This window comes from Narcine bancroftii, chromosome 12 (assembly GCF_036971445.1).
Source record: "Narcine bancroftii isolate sNarBan1 chromosome 12, sNarBan1.hap1, whole genome shotgun sequence".
Classification (NCBI taxonomy): Eukaryota; Metazoa; Chordata; class Chondrichthyes; order Torpediniformes; family Narcinidae; genus Narcine; species Narcine bancroftii.
Genome location: NC_091480.1, coordinates 70159661 through 70175816, shown reverse-complemented (window position 1 = coordinate 70175816; position 16156 = coordinate 70159661). Strand labels below are relative to the sequence as shown.

General features: G+C 39.5%; 2 protein-coding genes across 6 annotated transcripts in view; one reads left to right on the top strand and one right to left on the bottom strand.

The window, feature by feature from the left end:
- rapgefl1 (Rap guanine nucleotide exchange factor (GEF)-like 1) overlaps positions 1–944 on the bottom strand; it is a 125430-nt gene extending 124486 nt beyond the window's left edge. Inside the window, exon 1 of the mRNA XM_069906771.1 lies at positions 910–944. The gene's annotated coding sequence lies outside the window, so the exon portion shown is untranslated. The remainder of the gene's footprint in view (positions 1–909) is intronic.
- A 172-nt stretch (positions 945–1116) lies between these two features.
- med24 (mediator complex subunit 24) overlaps positions 1117–16156 on the top strand; it is a 114616-nt gene continuing 99576 nt past the window's right edge. For 4 of the 5 annotated variants that reach the window (XM_069906767.1, XM_069906768.1, XM_069906766.1 and 1 more), the window contains exons 1-5: positions 1117–1203; positions 5202–5338; positions 11785–11867; positions 14985–15023; positions 15867–15940. In XM_069906767.1, the coding sequence (XP_069762868.1) occupies positions 5209–5338; positions 11785–11867; positions 14985–15023; positions 15867–15940 (326 nt within the window). In that variant the 5' untranslated portion in view covers positions 1117–1203; positions 5202–5208. Of the gene's footprint in view, positions 1204–5201; positions 5339–10307; positions 10386–11784; positions 11868–14984; positions 15024–15866; positions 15941–16156 lie in introns of those variants that run through there. The other variant, XM_069906769.1, reaches the window with a different exon arrangement.

The window sequence follows — 16156 nt, the reverse complement described above, 5'->3', positions numbered from 1 at the left end:
TGCATCCCTGATCAGTGCTTTCATTTACCAAATTCACCTGGAGTACAGGTAGAACTATTTATTAGCTTTGACAACTCTGAGGGGAAAATTAAACAAAAAACTATATTAAACATCATGTGAGACTAGAGTTGGGTTTAGCTCTATATAACCTATCGACACATTATGTCTGTCCCCAGTGAATTCTTCCTCATGCTGTGTGTGTGTTTTTTTTTGGGGGGGGGGGGGAAACAAAAAGCCAAGAGTCGAGGGCAGAACAAGAAATTTATAAGAAAATAGTAAATGTCTAGATTTGGGAAATATTGAAGGATTTGAACGCAGTGAGAAGGACCCAGTGTAGCGGAATTGTCTCATTCGGAGCTGAATGTTTAACAAGGCAGGAGGAAATGTAATTATTTGTTGATACAAAAGATTTTTTTTATGACTGACGGGACCAGAATGAAAGAAAACTAGATTTCAAGCAGCTGAATCGAAGCATTTGGATTTATACGGAGTATCGAGCATGTTCACACCCAAAAGGCAAGCTGACCCCATTTCCCGGGAAGCAACAGAATCAATAGCACGTCTGTTACTGCATTCAACCTGCAGGCAGGGTGGATGAAAGGGGGGCGGGGGGGAATATCTTTGTTAGTACTACAATCCCACAACTATTCAAAAATCACAATTAAATGTGAAAATAGAACTAAGAGTCCAAAGGGAATGTTTTAAGGAGTGAATGAAACGCAACCTCTGGATCTCAGCCAATATGAATGGATAGAAAACAGCCTATATCATTTAAAAATACAATTAAACACGACCATCTAGGCGTAAATAAAAACCATATGTATCTCCAAATACATTAATACGCAGACAAATGTTGTTGAATTATAATAAAATTATATCTCAAGGCTTTTCAAAAGCAATCTGACTCACCAGCTCAGAGCTTCCAGCACAGGTGACAGGGAGCCGCTCGCAATGCGTTCTGGGGGTTGTCGTTTTGCCATGGTGCTTCGCGCAAACTCACTGCATGTTGAACGACAACTCCCAGATGCCGTCGCGGGAGCATTCATCTCATTGATTTGATTGGTTTGAGTGGATCCGTGCTCGGCCATTCACCAGAGCCGTTGTTGGTCAGTGCTAATGTTTGAATAAGATGGTGGAGTGTTGTACTTGAGGTGTAAATGGTTTGAACGGAGGTTGAATTTAGATTTCGGCAGAAATATTCAGGTAAGTGCTCGAAGCGCGGTCTAATTTGCTTTAACGTGGTTTTTTTTCTGGTGAGGGGTGACAAAATGTTGTTCAGAAAAGTGCTGGAGAAACTTAGTAGGTTATGTATTAACACAGCTCAATATTCTAAACGGTGAATCAGGTGTCCCAACTCGAAGATAAAGGACCCTGGCTTCATATCTCGCTCAAGTGTCACTCACTAAATTGTTATTATAAAGGACATCTCCCCATTGGCGACCAGGTTCAGGAACAGCTACTCCACCTTCATCATCAGACTCCTCAACGACAAACTCAATCAGGGACTCATTTCAGGACCCATACTTTTGCACTTTGTTTTTTTTTAATTCTTTCTGTATTACACAGTTTGTTTACATTTGTCTGTTTACACTTTATTTGTTTACATATGTATGCTGTGTATAGTTTTGCATTATCAATTAATGGTAATTCTGCCTGCAGGAAAAAGAATCTCAGGGTTGTATGTAATGTTATGTATGTACTCTGACAATAAATCGGAATCAAACTAAATGCTTATGCTATTATATGTATGTAACAAAAATATCTGCTGAAGGAACTCAACTTCATTTGGGGTGGGGGGGGGAAAGTGATCAGTGTTTTGAGTGGAGGCTTTCATCAAAGCTGCCTTGATGATGTTCAATCTGCTGAATTCCTCCAACAGATTTTTGTCCCAAATTTCAGCATCTGTGGTCTTGTGTTTCCTGTTATATATGTACAGTTACCTATAATCATAGGCATGAGGGATTTCAGCTGCAAGATTAGACTGAATAAATTGAATTTGTTCTCCTTAAAGTAAATTAGAGATTATGATAGATTTAAACAGAAGTTGTTCTTATTAGTGTATGGATTGCAATTAAATGATATTGATTTAGCATTTTGGGCTGAAGACGAAAAGAGAGTGTGAAGAGAAAAATTCAAAGTGGTGATGATTCATATCTGATTGTAAAATTAGTGGGAATAATTTATCAACTTAAAAAAAATTGAAAGAACTCTTGAAAGTTTGTATGGTTACAGTGAAAGAATGAGAAATTAGTGATCGGATAACTTCAGAAAGCAGAGGTTAGTAGTGAATGGAACATATTCTTCCTGAAGGTCATTGACTAGTGGAGTTCTGCATCAATTTTTTAAATTTAAAATATTTTTAAATGTTGACATACAGTATCAAGCCCTTTTGGCCCCTGCTGCCCAATTGGCCTACACCCCTGGTACGTTTTGAAGAGTGGGGGGAAACTGAAGTCCCTGGGAAAACTCACATAGACAAGAGAAGAACATACAAGCTCCTCACAGACAGCATGGGATTCAAACCTGGTGCTGATTGCTGATATTGTAGCAGCATTGTCATAATTTTTCTGGAACCCCTGTTCTTTGTGATTTTTTTTTTAACTAATTACCTGGATGAAGAAGAGGAGGGATGGGTCAGAAGGTATGCAGATGACACAAAGACTGGAAGTGTGGTGGATAGTGTGAAGATTGTCTTAGGTTACAATAGGATATAGACAGCGTGCAGAGTTGGGTGAAAAAGTGTTAAATGGAGTTCAATTTGGATAACTATGAAGTGACGCATTTTGGAAAGTCAAATATGAAAGCAGGGTACATGGTTAATGTCAGCATTCTTAACAGAGGTACTTTAGGCTTCATATCTATAGATCTCTCAAGGCTGCCATGCAGGTTGATGGGGTAGTTAAGAAGGCTTCTGGTATGCTGGGCTGCATGAGTCAGGGGATTGAGGACAAGAGGTAACATTAGAGCTCTACAAAACTCTGATTTGACCACAATTAGTGTGTTCAGTTCTGGTTGCCTCATTACAGGAAGAATATGGAAACTCTGGAAATGGTGCAGAGGGATTTACCAGGATATTTTAAAGAACAAGTCTTGAGAGGCAAGTTTAGCAGAGCTAGGGCTTTTCTCTTTGGAGCAAAGAAGGATAAGAGATGACTTAATAGAGGTCTATGAGGTATAGACAGGATGTACTGCTAGCATGTTTTCCCTGGGGAGAGAGTAGCAAACACTAGAGGACATCTTTACAAAGTGATTGGAGGAAAGTTTGTGGAAGATGTCAGGGGAAGTGTTTTTTTTTTTTACACACAGTAGTGGATGCCAGGAATGCATTTGCCAAAGGTAGTGGTGGAGACTTGTACAAGAGCAACATTTAAAAGACCCTGGACAGGCACATGGATGAAAGAAATAATGGAGGGTTATGAGGGAGGAGGGTTTAGTTTTTTTTAGTAGGTTGTCACAATGTCGTGGACCAAAGGACCTGTACTGTGCTCTCATGTTCCACGTTCATAAAGAGCTTGAACAGATGTGTTCTGGTGGATGGATTGACTCCAGTTCTCATGTGGCCCACTTGAGACCATCTCAGACTTGGTTTAATGAAGTGTGTTTACAGAAAAGCTAACACTTAAACTTAACACTTTGGAGTCTGGCCATTTTTACCCTTTTATAATATATTCTGGGCTGGATCCACGGGTAAACAGCAGTACAAACCAGCTGGTGTGTGGGTATAAAACCAGTCCTGGAAAATGGGGACATTGAATATATGTACTTGGTGGTGGTCCCTGAAAACAGGGACATGGAGTCCAAAGGTTTAATAAACATACCAAATGAATACTTATTTTTATTAACTATTACTTCTAAATTTTTTTTAATTTAGTCATACAGCATGATAACAGGCCCTTCTGAACCATGAGCCTGTGCCACCCAATTGACCTACAACCTGTGCGTTTTGGAAAGTGATAGGAAACCAGAGCACCCAGGGAAAACCCACACAGACACAGGGAGAACATACATACTCCTTCCAGACAGCACGGAATCCAAACCCAGATCACTGGTGCCTCAATAATGTTGCGCTAACTGTGCCATACCTTGTTTCCCTGTAGTTAATCATAAAGTAATTATATAACTGAAAAATGTAACTTGGTGTTCTTTGGAAATGTATAAGATACTTAAATGATGAACCAAAGAAACATTTGGTATTACTGATCAGGTTCACCAAGATCTGTAGACACCGTGGTTGAAGTAAAAACATAAAATGCTGGAGAAACTGTTAAGGTCAAAAAGTGTCCTTTATGTAGCAAAGGTAATATTTTCTGTCTGGGCACTCTTCAACCAGCTGGCATTAACATTGACTTCTCTGCTTTCTGTTAAACTTGCTCACCTTTTCTTTCCCCTCCTCCTTTCCAATCTTTACAGTTCTCCCCTCCCATCCAGCCACCCCCTCCCCCTCATTGCTGCTGTCCCCTCCTCCATCACCTATCATCTCCTGTCCCCGATATTTTTGTTCAGACACCTGACTGCATTCTCTCATACCTTGATGAAGGGCTCAAGTCTGAAATGTTGGTTATGTATTTTTACCTTTGTTACATAAAAGACACTGTTGGACCTGCTAAGTTTCTCCAGCATTTTCTGTTGGGTCCTTTAGATGGATGTTCTTTGTCACAAGTATTAGTGAAGCAATATTCATCAGATATTTTTGAAAAAGAGTGCATTGGCATTTAATGCTGAGGAAACTAAATGGTTAAAGGGAGGTTGAAATCTAGGGGAAATGGAAATTTCAATGATAATGGATAGTTGAGCAAAGAAATGGCCCAGACACAGTGGGTAAATTATCTGTATATCTGCTCACTCATTTGGTGGATTGTGGTTTTAAAAATTAATATTATTTTTCAATATTTTGAATTATTATTTCAACTGTTTCTAAATATCTCTGATTATGAGATATTCAGAAACTGGCAAATGGCAAGGCTGGGATGACATTGGGAGTCTCACAGTAGCAAAGGGCCAATGTGACTTCAAGGCTTCCCAAGAGAGGTGAACATAGGCTGGGTCCAGTGTGATACAGCCAAATATTGCTAGAAGTCTGGCTGATGATTCCTCTGTCTCTAAGACATTTCGATTGTTTCTGGCTTATCAAAGGGCAATGAAATAAGTATATCAGCAGAATTGAAATGTCTTAATTTTTTTCCTCCTTTTATTGATTATAGAACACAGATGAAGGTAGTAAACCTGAGGCAGGCAATTCTGCAGGCCTGGAAGGAACGATGGACAGACTATCAATGGGCCATAAATATGAAAAAACTTTTTCCAAAGGGTCCAACCTGGGATCTCCTTGGACTCTCAGGTGAGGCTCTGCAGCTTTTGAGGTGTGGATTTTTCAGCTTTGTGAAACTTGAAAGTGGAAATGAACGACCTGTAGCATTTTTATAAAAGCTAAATTGGAAACTAGCTCAGAATTTTATTTTGTCATCTTTTAGCAATTTAACTTGACATCTGATGTGTAACCATCTGAATGGATATCCATATGTTATTAAACTATTCTGTTTTAATATATTGGAAATGCTCACATGATCTTGCATTGTATTTGAAGAGAACACATGAATTAACATTGAGTGTAGTCCCTTCTTCAATACACCTTTCCCATTGCTTAACATTCAGTTATTGTATAAGCTTCTGAAAATTTTCTTTGTATTTATTATGTGAGCTAAACTTGAGTTCCTTGTGTTTATTTTCAAGTCACTGCATGTTGTGTTCTGCCTTGCTAAATTTGATAGAACTGCCTGGCATTCATGTGTGTACCTTGAGTAAGAGTTTCAGTAACTTTTTTTTCCTTGATCCTAACCCGATCCATATCGCAACTTGTTATATACTCTTAATTCCCTGGAAAGATAAGCTAACCATTGTCCTGTCCCAGAACAACATCCCCAATATTGCTCTCATGGGAAGGGATTCAGGGATGCATCAAAAGAGTCTTTGAAGAAATGCAATATTCTTGACTAATACCATCACTACTCAATCAGCACGGTTAGCTTAGTGGTTAGTGCATCGCTGTTACAGCGCCAGTGACCAGGGTTTGAATCCAGTACAGTCTGTAAGGAGTTTGTACATTCTCCCCACGTCTGCATGGGCTTCCTCCTATCATTCAAAAGTACCAAGATTGTTGGTCAATTGGGTGTAATTTGGCAGCACGGGCTCGTGGGATGAAAGGGCCTGATACTGTGCTGAATGTCTAAATTTAAAAAAAATATAGAAGACTCAACGAGGAGACCAGCAGTTGGGTATTGAGAATCTTGAGTCCTTGCATCTGGAGCACACAAAGCCCTGTGTGAATCGTCAAAGTGTATACACTACCTCCATCCATTTCTCTGTCCTGTCAAATGTGACAAATGTGTCAAATATGACCTCCATCTGTGATGCCAGATGGGCCTCATCAGTCATGCCAGAACACAATTGGATTAAGGCAAACCATCCTCCATTTCCAGGGATTTCAGAATTATCCCTGTGTTGATTCAGTTGGGCAGTGGAAGCAAAAATTTGTGCATTTCTCACGTCCCTTTCAAGACATTCAGAATTTATTGTTGTGAAATTTGTTGTTTTGCAGCAGCATTATTGTGCATTACAGGTACAAAATTGCTATAATTTTTCTATAAATACACATGTTTTTAAAATGTAAAGAAGGAAGAAAATGAGGTATCTGGTTCATTGTCCATTCAGAAATTTGATGATAGAGGGGAAGAAGCTGTTTTAGTACCATTGGGTGTTTGGCTTCAGGCTACTGTACCTCTTTCCTAATGCTGGCAGCTAGAAATGAGCATGGCCAGGATGGTGAGAGTCCTTAGTGACAGAGGCTGATTTCTTGAGACATCACCTCTTATAGACGTCCTTAATGGAGTGAAGCCTAATACCCATAATGCAGCTGGCCAAGTTCACAATCCTCTGCAGCCTTTTTCCTGTCCATTGGCACCTGCATTCCAGACAGTGATGCAACCAGTCAGAATGCTCTCCACGGTACACCTGTGGAAATTTACAAGAGTCTCTGATACCAAATCTCTTCAACTATCTGCTGGTGAGCCTTCTTTGTGATTGAATTGACATTGAAGGCCCCAGAATAGATCAAAGATGTTGACATCCAGAATTTGAAGTTCTTTTCCCTTTCCACAGCTGACCCCTTGATGAGGACTGGGTTTGTGTTCTCTTGATTTTTACCATTTCTGAAATCCACAGTCAGTTCCTTAGTTTTGCTAATGTTGAGTTATTGTTGTGACACCATTCAACTAGCTGATCTTTCTCACTCCTGTACACTCCCTCATTGCTGTCTGATTCTTCCGATAACTGTGGTGTCATCAGAAAATGTGTAGATGGTGTTTAAATTGTGCCTGGCCACACAGTCCTGAGTGGAGCAGTGGGCTAAGCACTCCTCCAGTGAGGAGGAGTTGTTACCAATCTGCACTGACTGGTTTTCCAATGAGGAAGTCAAGGATCCAGTTGTAGAGGGAGGTGTTGAGGCCCAGGTTTTGGAGCTTACTGACCAGTACTGAGGGGATTGCTATTGAAAGCTGAGCTGTAATTGATGAAAAGCTGCCTGATCTATGTGTTGTTGTGGTCTTGCTGTGGAGTAATATGTGGTAGTAGGCAAATTGCAGTAGGTCTAGGTCTTAAGTTTGAGTTAATTCTGGCCATGACCAACCTCTCAAAGCAGTAGATGTGAGTGCTACTGATCAATAATAATTGAGGTAGCTCATTCTGTTCTTGGGTACCGGGATGATTGATGCCCTTTTGAAGCAGGTGGGAACCTCCAACTGCAGCAATGAGATTTAAAATGTCAGTGAATGCTCCAGCTAATTGGTTGGTACAGATTTTCAGTACCCTGACAGGTACGCCATCAGGGTCTGGCCCCTTGCAAGGGTTTGCCCTCTTGAAAGATGTTCAGACGTTGGCCTCAGACAGATATCACAGGGTGGCCAGCTTTTGCAGGAATTCTCCATCTTCAAAGTGAGCATAAAAGGTGTTCAGCTTATCAGAGAGTGAAGCATCACAGCCATTTATGATGTTAGGCTTCTCCTTGTACAATGTGATGGCCTCCAAGCCCTGCCCTATCTGGCTAGCATTGGTTTTAAATTTGTTAAATTTAGAAATTCAGCACGGTAACAGGCCATTTTGACCCATGCTGCCCAATTTACACCCAATTGGCCTACAACCCGATATGTTTTGAATGGTGGGAGGAAACCGGACTCCTGAGGTGAAAACTCACGCAGACACTGGGAGAATGTACAAACTCCTTACAGCGCAGGATTCAAACCCCACTCCTGATCACTGGCACTGTAAAGGTGTTTGTTTTTATCTTCACTCGGAATTGCCTCTTTGCTGTTAAAATGGCCTTTCCAGGTTTTGGAAGTACCTGAACTTCCGATAGAGATCTGGATCACCGGTTTTAAATGCCATTGACCTACCCCTCAGCAGGTTGTGAATCCTCTGGTTCATTCATGGCTTTTGGTTTGGGCGCTCGCGGGACGTGCACACACTCACCCATACGGGTCCTGATTAAGTTCCTGACTGCTGTGGCATGTTTATTCAGGTTTGAAGATGAATCCTTGAATATAGACCATTTCACCAAAACCAAGGATCTTTTCAACCAAAGTAATAGCATTATTGTGCTAATGCAAAAAAAAGCACTTCTCAAAATTCATTGTGTTGATTACCAAAAAGCCTGCAGTTTGTTAAACTGAGTGAGGATACAGGTTGGTCAGGTCACATTAGAGAGCTCCCCTAATCTTTTCAAAAATTACTATGAGGTCCTGAGTGGTTGAATGACTGTTCCAAAAGATGTCATTCTTTCCCAGTGCAACCTGCTCGCTGCTGCTTTGGAGTGACATTTGTGCTTGAGTCTGCAAGTAGCGCTTGGTCTTGCAATCTCCTGGCCCAAGAGCTAAGAGTACCCCCAATTGACTAATAGCTGATTCCAACGGATGATGGTGACTGCAGCTTCTCAATTTACAATATAGCTTCTGTACATCTGGAAGCACAGTGGACCTGATCTTCACTGTGCAACATTTCCAGTGAGTGGCACTCACTTCATGTTGCCTTTCTAATGTCACTGAAGACTTGTAAACCATCAAGTGAGAGGGGCTGTTGGAGTAGCCGCCTCAAATTTGACTGTCCATTCATATTTATCAAATTTACAAGTGAGTCAATTGATGGAAGATGTACAATGCCCTCCATAATATTTGGGACAAAGACGCTTTTTTCCTTTATTTACCCCTGTCCTCTACAGTTTTAAATTTGTAATCAAACAATACACATGTAATTAAAATGCACATTCCAGATTTTATTCAAGGTTATTTATATACATTTTGGTTGGACAATATAGAAATTGCAGTAATATTTATACATTGTTCCCCCATTTCAGGGCACCATACTCTGATGTTTAATTGCTTCATTGGTGCAGGTAGAAGAGAGCTAGGCTGCTTCTAAGCACCTTTGGAGTCTGTAGTTGGCGTTTTTAACGAGGACCAGAGTTGTGCCAATGAAAGTCAAAAAAGCCATGATGAGGCTGGAAAACAAGAATAAAACAGAGACAATGTCCAGACCTGAGAATTAACAAAATCAACAGTTTGGAACATCATTAAGAAGAAAGAATGTTCAAGTGAGCTCAATAATTGCAAAGGGACTGTAGACCAAGGAAGACCTCCTCTGCTGTTGATGGAAGAATTCTCATCATAATAAAGAAAAATCCCCAAATGTATTCCAACAGCTCAGACACACTCTTCGGGAGGCAGGTGTGGATGTGTCAATGACCATTGTCTGCAGAAGACTTCGTGAACAGAAATACAGAGTCCACAATGCAAAATGTGAGTCACAGAAAGGATGGCCAGATTAAAGTTTGCCAAGAAGTATTTCAAAGAGCCTGCAGAATTCTGGTAAAAGGTCTTGTGGACAGATGAGACCAGGATTAACCTATTTCAGTGATGGCAAGATCAAAGTGGAGGTGTAAAGGAACTGCCCAAGATCCAAAGCAGACCACCTTTGCCATGGTTTGTATATTTTTGTTCATGATGTCTTCAGAGGACTGTAGTCATTGCCATATCCACACCTGCCTCCTGAAGAGTGTGTCTGATCTGTCGGACAGGTATTTGGGGATTTTTCTTCATTTGGATGAGAATTCTGACATTAGCAGTGGAGATCTACCTTGGAATATCAGTCCCTTACCAATTTCTGAGCTCAGTAGTATGCTCTTTTCTTGATGATGTTCCTGTTAATTTTGGTAATGCCAAGGTTTGGATGATATATCTTACTGTTTTATTCTTGTTTTTCAGCCTCATAATGGCTTCTTTGACTTTAATTGGCACAACTCTGGTCCTCGTGTTGAAAAATGGCAACAACAGACTCCAAAGGTGATCAAAAGCTTAGAAGCAAGCCAAGGTCTCTTATCCCCAGGCATTTTTAAAATCCACTTCTGTTTTATTAGTGCCCTCCTGACGCCCTCCTGACTCCCTCTGCTCATTCTGTGCAGTGCTAGGACGTTGCTCTGCTGACTTTGGCTGGCACGTTTCCTAAAGTATAGCAGCGGTGGAGCATACCCTTGGTTGTAAAGCTTTTCCGATGTGTTGCAATGCCATGCTGTTTATGCCAGTGGCACTCCCTTATGTTTTTACCATTATCTCAAAAGCCACGTGTGAAGAAACAATTGGGAAAGACCATTTGCTTTTAAGGTTAGCTGAAGAAAAACCCTGAGTAATAGATGAACATCAGTGTGAAGAAATGGTTATGGATTGGGGGGCAGGGCCCTGCCTGGGGATTGGCTTCAAGTTGAGCAAGGACACTGCTTGGCATGCTGAGTGCTAGTTATGGGGAAGCTCTGTTTTGGTTCAGGAGAACCAGACACACTCTGGTTTGAGCATAGGTCAAGCAGGTACTGTCTGGTGATCTGCAAGGGGCTTAGAATCTGGGTACAGATGGTAGTGTCTGTCTGATGAACTGTGCTTACTGTTTTTTTTTTAAAAATGATTTTGTTTAAAATGTCTAGTTTTTTTTAATGGGTTGAAACTTGTAATTTTGTATGTACATTTTCAAAAGTTTTCCAAATGCGGGGGGTGCTTCAACCCCAAAATGCCCCGAAAAGGGTGCTGTGCCCCCTTGATTCCCGCTGTACGCCTCATACAAGTGCTTGGCTTTTTTCCTCTTTTGACCTCACTCGCATGCCTGTATACCTGGACCAATGATCCAATTGAACATACCTGAGTACTCAAACACCTGTGAAGCCGAATGTCCCAAACTATGGTGCCCTGAAATGGGGGACTATATTTAAAAAGTGTAGTAATTTCTACATAGTCAAACCAAAATGTATACAATTAACCTTGAATAAAATATGGAATGTGATCTTAATTACAAATTTAAAACTGTGGAGCACATTGCCTTCTGAAATCCTCTCTGAATTGGTCTATTTTCCAGACAAACTTATTGCAGATGAGCTAATCTTTGTATCAACTGAGAAACTGTTCAGACTGTGATGACCACCCTCCAGAACGTGATGTAGACTTCATGCATTGCTGTTGCAATGAGGTTCCATGACGCTGTAAATTGGCCAAGGCCTTTGACCTTGAAATGTTAATTCTACTTTTTACAGATGTTGCCTTTCAATGTGTTTTCCTAATTTTGCTACTGGAAGCTTCGTTCGGCTTTCTATATCTCTCTTGGACGTTAGAGACCTACTGATTATGTTACAGTGTCAGTTTTATATCTTATGCTGATATTAACTGTAAATGGCTCAAATCTTCCTTGAATTTCTTCCAGATCATCTACTGGAACAAGCCTTGGTTGGACCTTCACCAAATCCTTTGATTATGTCCTATTTGAAGTATGCAATTAGTTCGCAGGTAAGGAGCTTAAAGCTGAGGAAATCTATCTATGGGGCATGAACCATTTGGGATTCTTAAATAATAGTGTCTAATGTCTAAATGATAGGCAATCACTTTTGCATTCAATTTTTGATTTATTGACGATGTTTGGACTGAGTGCCTGGCGGTTTGAAAACTAATTTTGTTACTGCTGCATTGTAATTTGTAGTTAAACAGAACACTAGTATCAATAAATTTAGCATATGAAAACTTGTGGGAACTGGGACTTCAACTTTATATCGGGTGCTCCAAGCAGATGGTATTCATGCTTATGGTCTTCAAGGTCAAAATCTGATCCTCTTCAGATGAGAATTTTGATCAAGGCCTTGTACATGTTTTAACTAGCAAAGGATCCATAGCAGCTTTGAAAAAAATGAGAGGGTTATTTCAGGCAGACCTGACCAATATATTCATTCTTCATGGAGCTTTAGGTTTTGCTTTGTCAAGCTTGCCTTATTTAGAGTTGGAGTAATCAGAAGATTATGTACTGTTGTCGTAAATTTGTAGATTAGTGGATTTTTTCATTATCAATAATCCACTAGTATTAAACAATACCAACTACATCAATTTTTAGAAATTTTGATTTTACATTCTAACTTTACATATACTGTTTAAAGGTTGTCCTTTTTGTTGACAATGTAGGTATAATTAGGTGTTGTGGAGTAGAAATAATAGCTGATAATGAGTTGTTTGTCATAAACATTGCTTGAGGCAAGATTTTCAGTGTATAATGTACAATCAAAGGTATGTATTAAAAAAAATTGTAATAATTAAATTGAAATGACAAACACAAAAATCACAGTAATCTTAATGCAAAATAAAAGTGACTTGCTATAGTGTAGCCATTCCTTTTTATTCTTGCAGAGCAGTCTGTGAATAATGTAATACAGTAGTTGTTGAAAATGGTTCTTGAACCAAGAAGTGTTGGTCTTCAGGATTTGCGACCTTCTGCCCAAAGGTAGCAATGAGAAGAGATTGATTCTGTTAGTGGGAGTCCTTAATGATGATGTCTGTTTATTGAGCTGTTGGTGATGATCCATTTGCTTCTTGTCAATGTAGAAATATCAGCAAAAAAATAATTAAGAAAGCGTACAGATTTCTCAACCATCCAAATTCTGTCAGCAATTTTGTCTTCCTTGTTTTTAAAGAAAACATTTCTCAATTATCGTCTTTTTTTGTTAACATTACACGTGAGTGAAACTGTAGGGACAGAAAATTGAAATTTAAAAATCTATCTTGCTGATGGAAATTTTTCAATGTCATTCTCATCTATTCAAATGACTATGTTCAGCGTAAAAGTTGAGTCATGAAACCCAAAAAAACACTCAAAAAAAAATGGGGTTGACTTGTATGCTGGTTATACTTTTGAGACCTTAAATTCAGCTCAAAATCCAATCTGCTGATCCGGCGGATATGTCGACCCTTGAAAAACCACAAAAAAAAAACCCCCGACTGTGGCAAATTTTCATTGAGATTTTGATTGAAAACAACAACACATTTAGAACCCTTCAAAATCACTCTCACTATCATCGTCTGAAGCAAAGATGGTGGCAAACTCATCCATACTCTCGCTGTTTAAACAGTCATCATATGGATCCAAGTCTGTATTTGATGAGGCAGTTTCAGATTCATCGTCAGTGTCCCACAATAAATCATCTTCCGTGCCATTAATTACACAAGAGATACCACACCTTTAAACTATTTTATCACAGTCTCTACTTTAACTTTGTCCCATGCCTTGAGCATGAAGTCACACAGCATATCAAGTGATACAGCATGCATTTCCCCGACTTTTGTAAATGTATTCCATTCCTCACACACATGGTCTTTGAATGGCTTGTTCAAGCAGACATCGAGAGGTTGCAATATAGACGTCAAACCAACCGGGATAACCGCCATGTAAGTATTATGTAGTGCTAATCTACTTTTAGTGTTCTCGTTAAGTGACTACAAAACGGATCCAAGACCAGTAAACTCCATTCTTTGTGAAGGCCGCCTGTTCCACACATTTTCATCAATCCATCCTTTTTCATGAAACTGTACAAAAATTCCTGCAGGGAATTTCATTTTTGGTTTAATTCAGAGTTTGAAGATTACCATTGCCCATGCATGATAATACCACAGTAAACCTGGTCCTTTTGTGGCCTGTACTGCGGTTTGCACAGTTTTAGCACTTTTCCATTCCACTGTTCTGTTGCCTTTCAGGTTGAAATTCATGGGGGTTTCATCCATGTTTCTGATATTTGCCAATGCAAACTGGTGTTTCTGCTAGTTCCGTATAATAAACTGGTGAAAACTTGCAACTTCATGATCAAAATCTTTTGGTAATTTCTGTGCAATTTTTGTTTTTTTGGCATAATACCAGATTTTTCCTGTTCATGAAATGATTGCACCAGCTGACTGTAGCCTAAAATCATCACAGAGGACTGTATGTGACTTGGCCCACTGCAGTGCAAATGTTCTTATTTTATTTCAGGTGACGATGTAGCAATCTTGCCTCTGTTCATATACCCATTCTGCAACTTGATTTTCCAAATCTGGCCAATGAGTGATTCCTTTTCTCAAAGAACATTGCCATTTTGGTATTTTTCTTAAGGTCTCTTCTTTCTTCCTCCAATCTCTAACCAACTTCTCATGCCAATCAAATGTTCTCGCAGCAGCGCAGTTGTTGGTTTTCTTGGCCATTTCTATCACTTTCAACTTAAAACTCACTTCATACTTTTGTCATGTGCTGTGTTGTGTCAATGGACTGTCCATGAAAGCAATCACCTCCAGCCAATGCCCAGTAGATCAACGTATATGCCAGTCAATGGCCCATCTCAGGCATCACGTGCTTTGGGGGTGGACTTGTACTGTATATTTTGGTGTACGAGTCAACCCCGCTTTTCAGTCTCGTTTTAAGGGTTTTATGGTATATCCGGCGTAAGTAAGTATTCGTACACGAAAATATACGGTATTTTCTTAGCTTTATTGAAAAGTAATTGAAGGAGTGTCTAGTGAGTTAAAAGTTAGGAGTCTCGCTTGATTTATACCTAAAATATTCCTTGTTATAATCTATTACTTCAGGCTCTTAATTTCTTATGCTTACTTTTGCAGATGGTGTCTTATGCAAGTGTAATGTCGGCTATTGCAAAGGTCTGTATTTGAATTGATTTTAATGTGCAGAAATCTGAAATATTTTTGCTTATTTTGTGGTTTGGAGAATGAGACTATGCTGTCCACTATCCCCATCTATCTTTCCCTATATGAGGCCTCAAGTGAGGATCAAGTATCAACTAACCAAAATGTCACAGCTTGGTTTGGGTCATAGTATTATTTGAAAATTTAGTTTGGTACTTTTGGTTTATTTCTGCAGGGTGTTGCCCCCTAATAATTTCTTCTCTGTGTATTTACTGTACCTGAGAGTTTAATTCCAGTCATTCTCTTAATGACATTTCATGCCTTTTTCAAATTTATTCCTTTAGTGGCTATTTTCTCAGTCTGTTTCCTTTGGGGGGCACGGTTGGCGTAGCGATGAACGCAATGCTGTTACACCACCAGGGACTGGGGTTCGAATCCCACTCTGTTTGTAAGGAGTTTGTATGTTTTCCCCAGGGGCTCCGGTTTCCTCCCACCCTTTGAAACGTACCGGAGGTTATAGGTCAGTTGGTAGTAATTGGGCAGTACGGCCTCATGGGCCAAAAGGGCCTGTTACCATGCTGAGTCTAAATTTATAAATTTTATGATGGAGGATTTATACCTGAAACATTTATCTTTTTGAATATCAATAACCAGTATGTTATGTCTTGAATTTTAAAAGAAATTAGAATTATTTTCATCTCCTTTGAAACCAAACAGTACAGTTTTTGATTGTTTTTCTGCCATGCAGTTGAGTTGTTTTCCAATCTTAATATAAATTGTTGTATTTACTAAGTCATCATTATGTTAAATATTACTATATTTGCAGTAATTGTGTTTTTTAAAATACTGTTGTTTCAGTTTGAAGATTTTTCCAGGGAATTGTGTGTTAAAGCTCTACTAGAACTAATGGACATGTTTTGTGATCGACTCAGGTTAGAGCTGATTCATACCTTTTGTATTGTTCCATATTTCCTGCCACTCAAGTGCAAAATTAAAATATTGTTTGATAGACAGGATTGCACCAAAACCACAATAGTAATTAATGATTTAAATTATGAAGGCAGACCAAGAGCCCAGTAAATACTTATGCAGGAGTAAAGGAAGGTGAAGTATGATTTCGGCACATATCCATGAACATCCCTTGATGT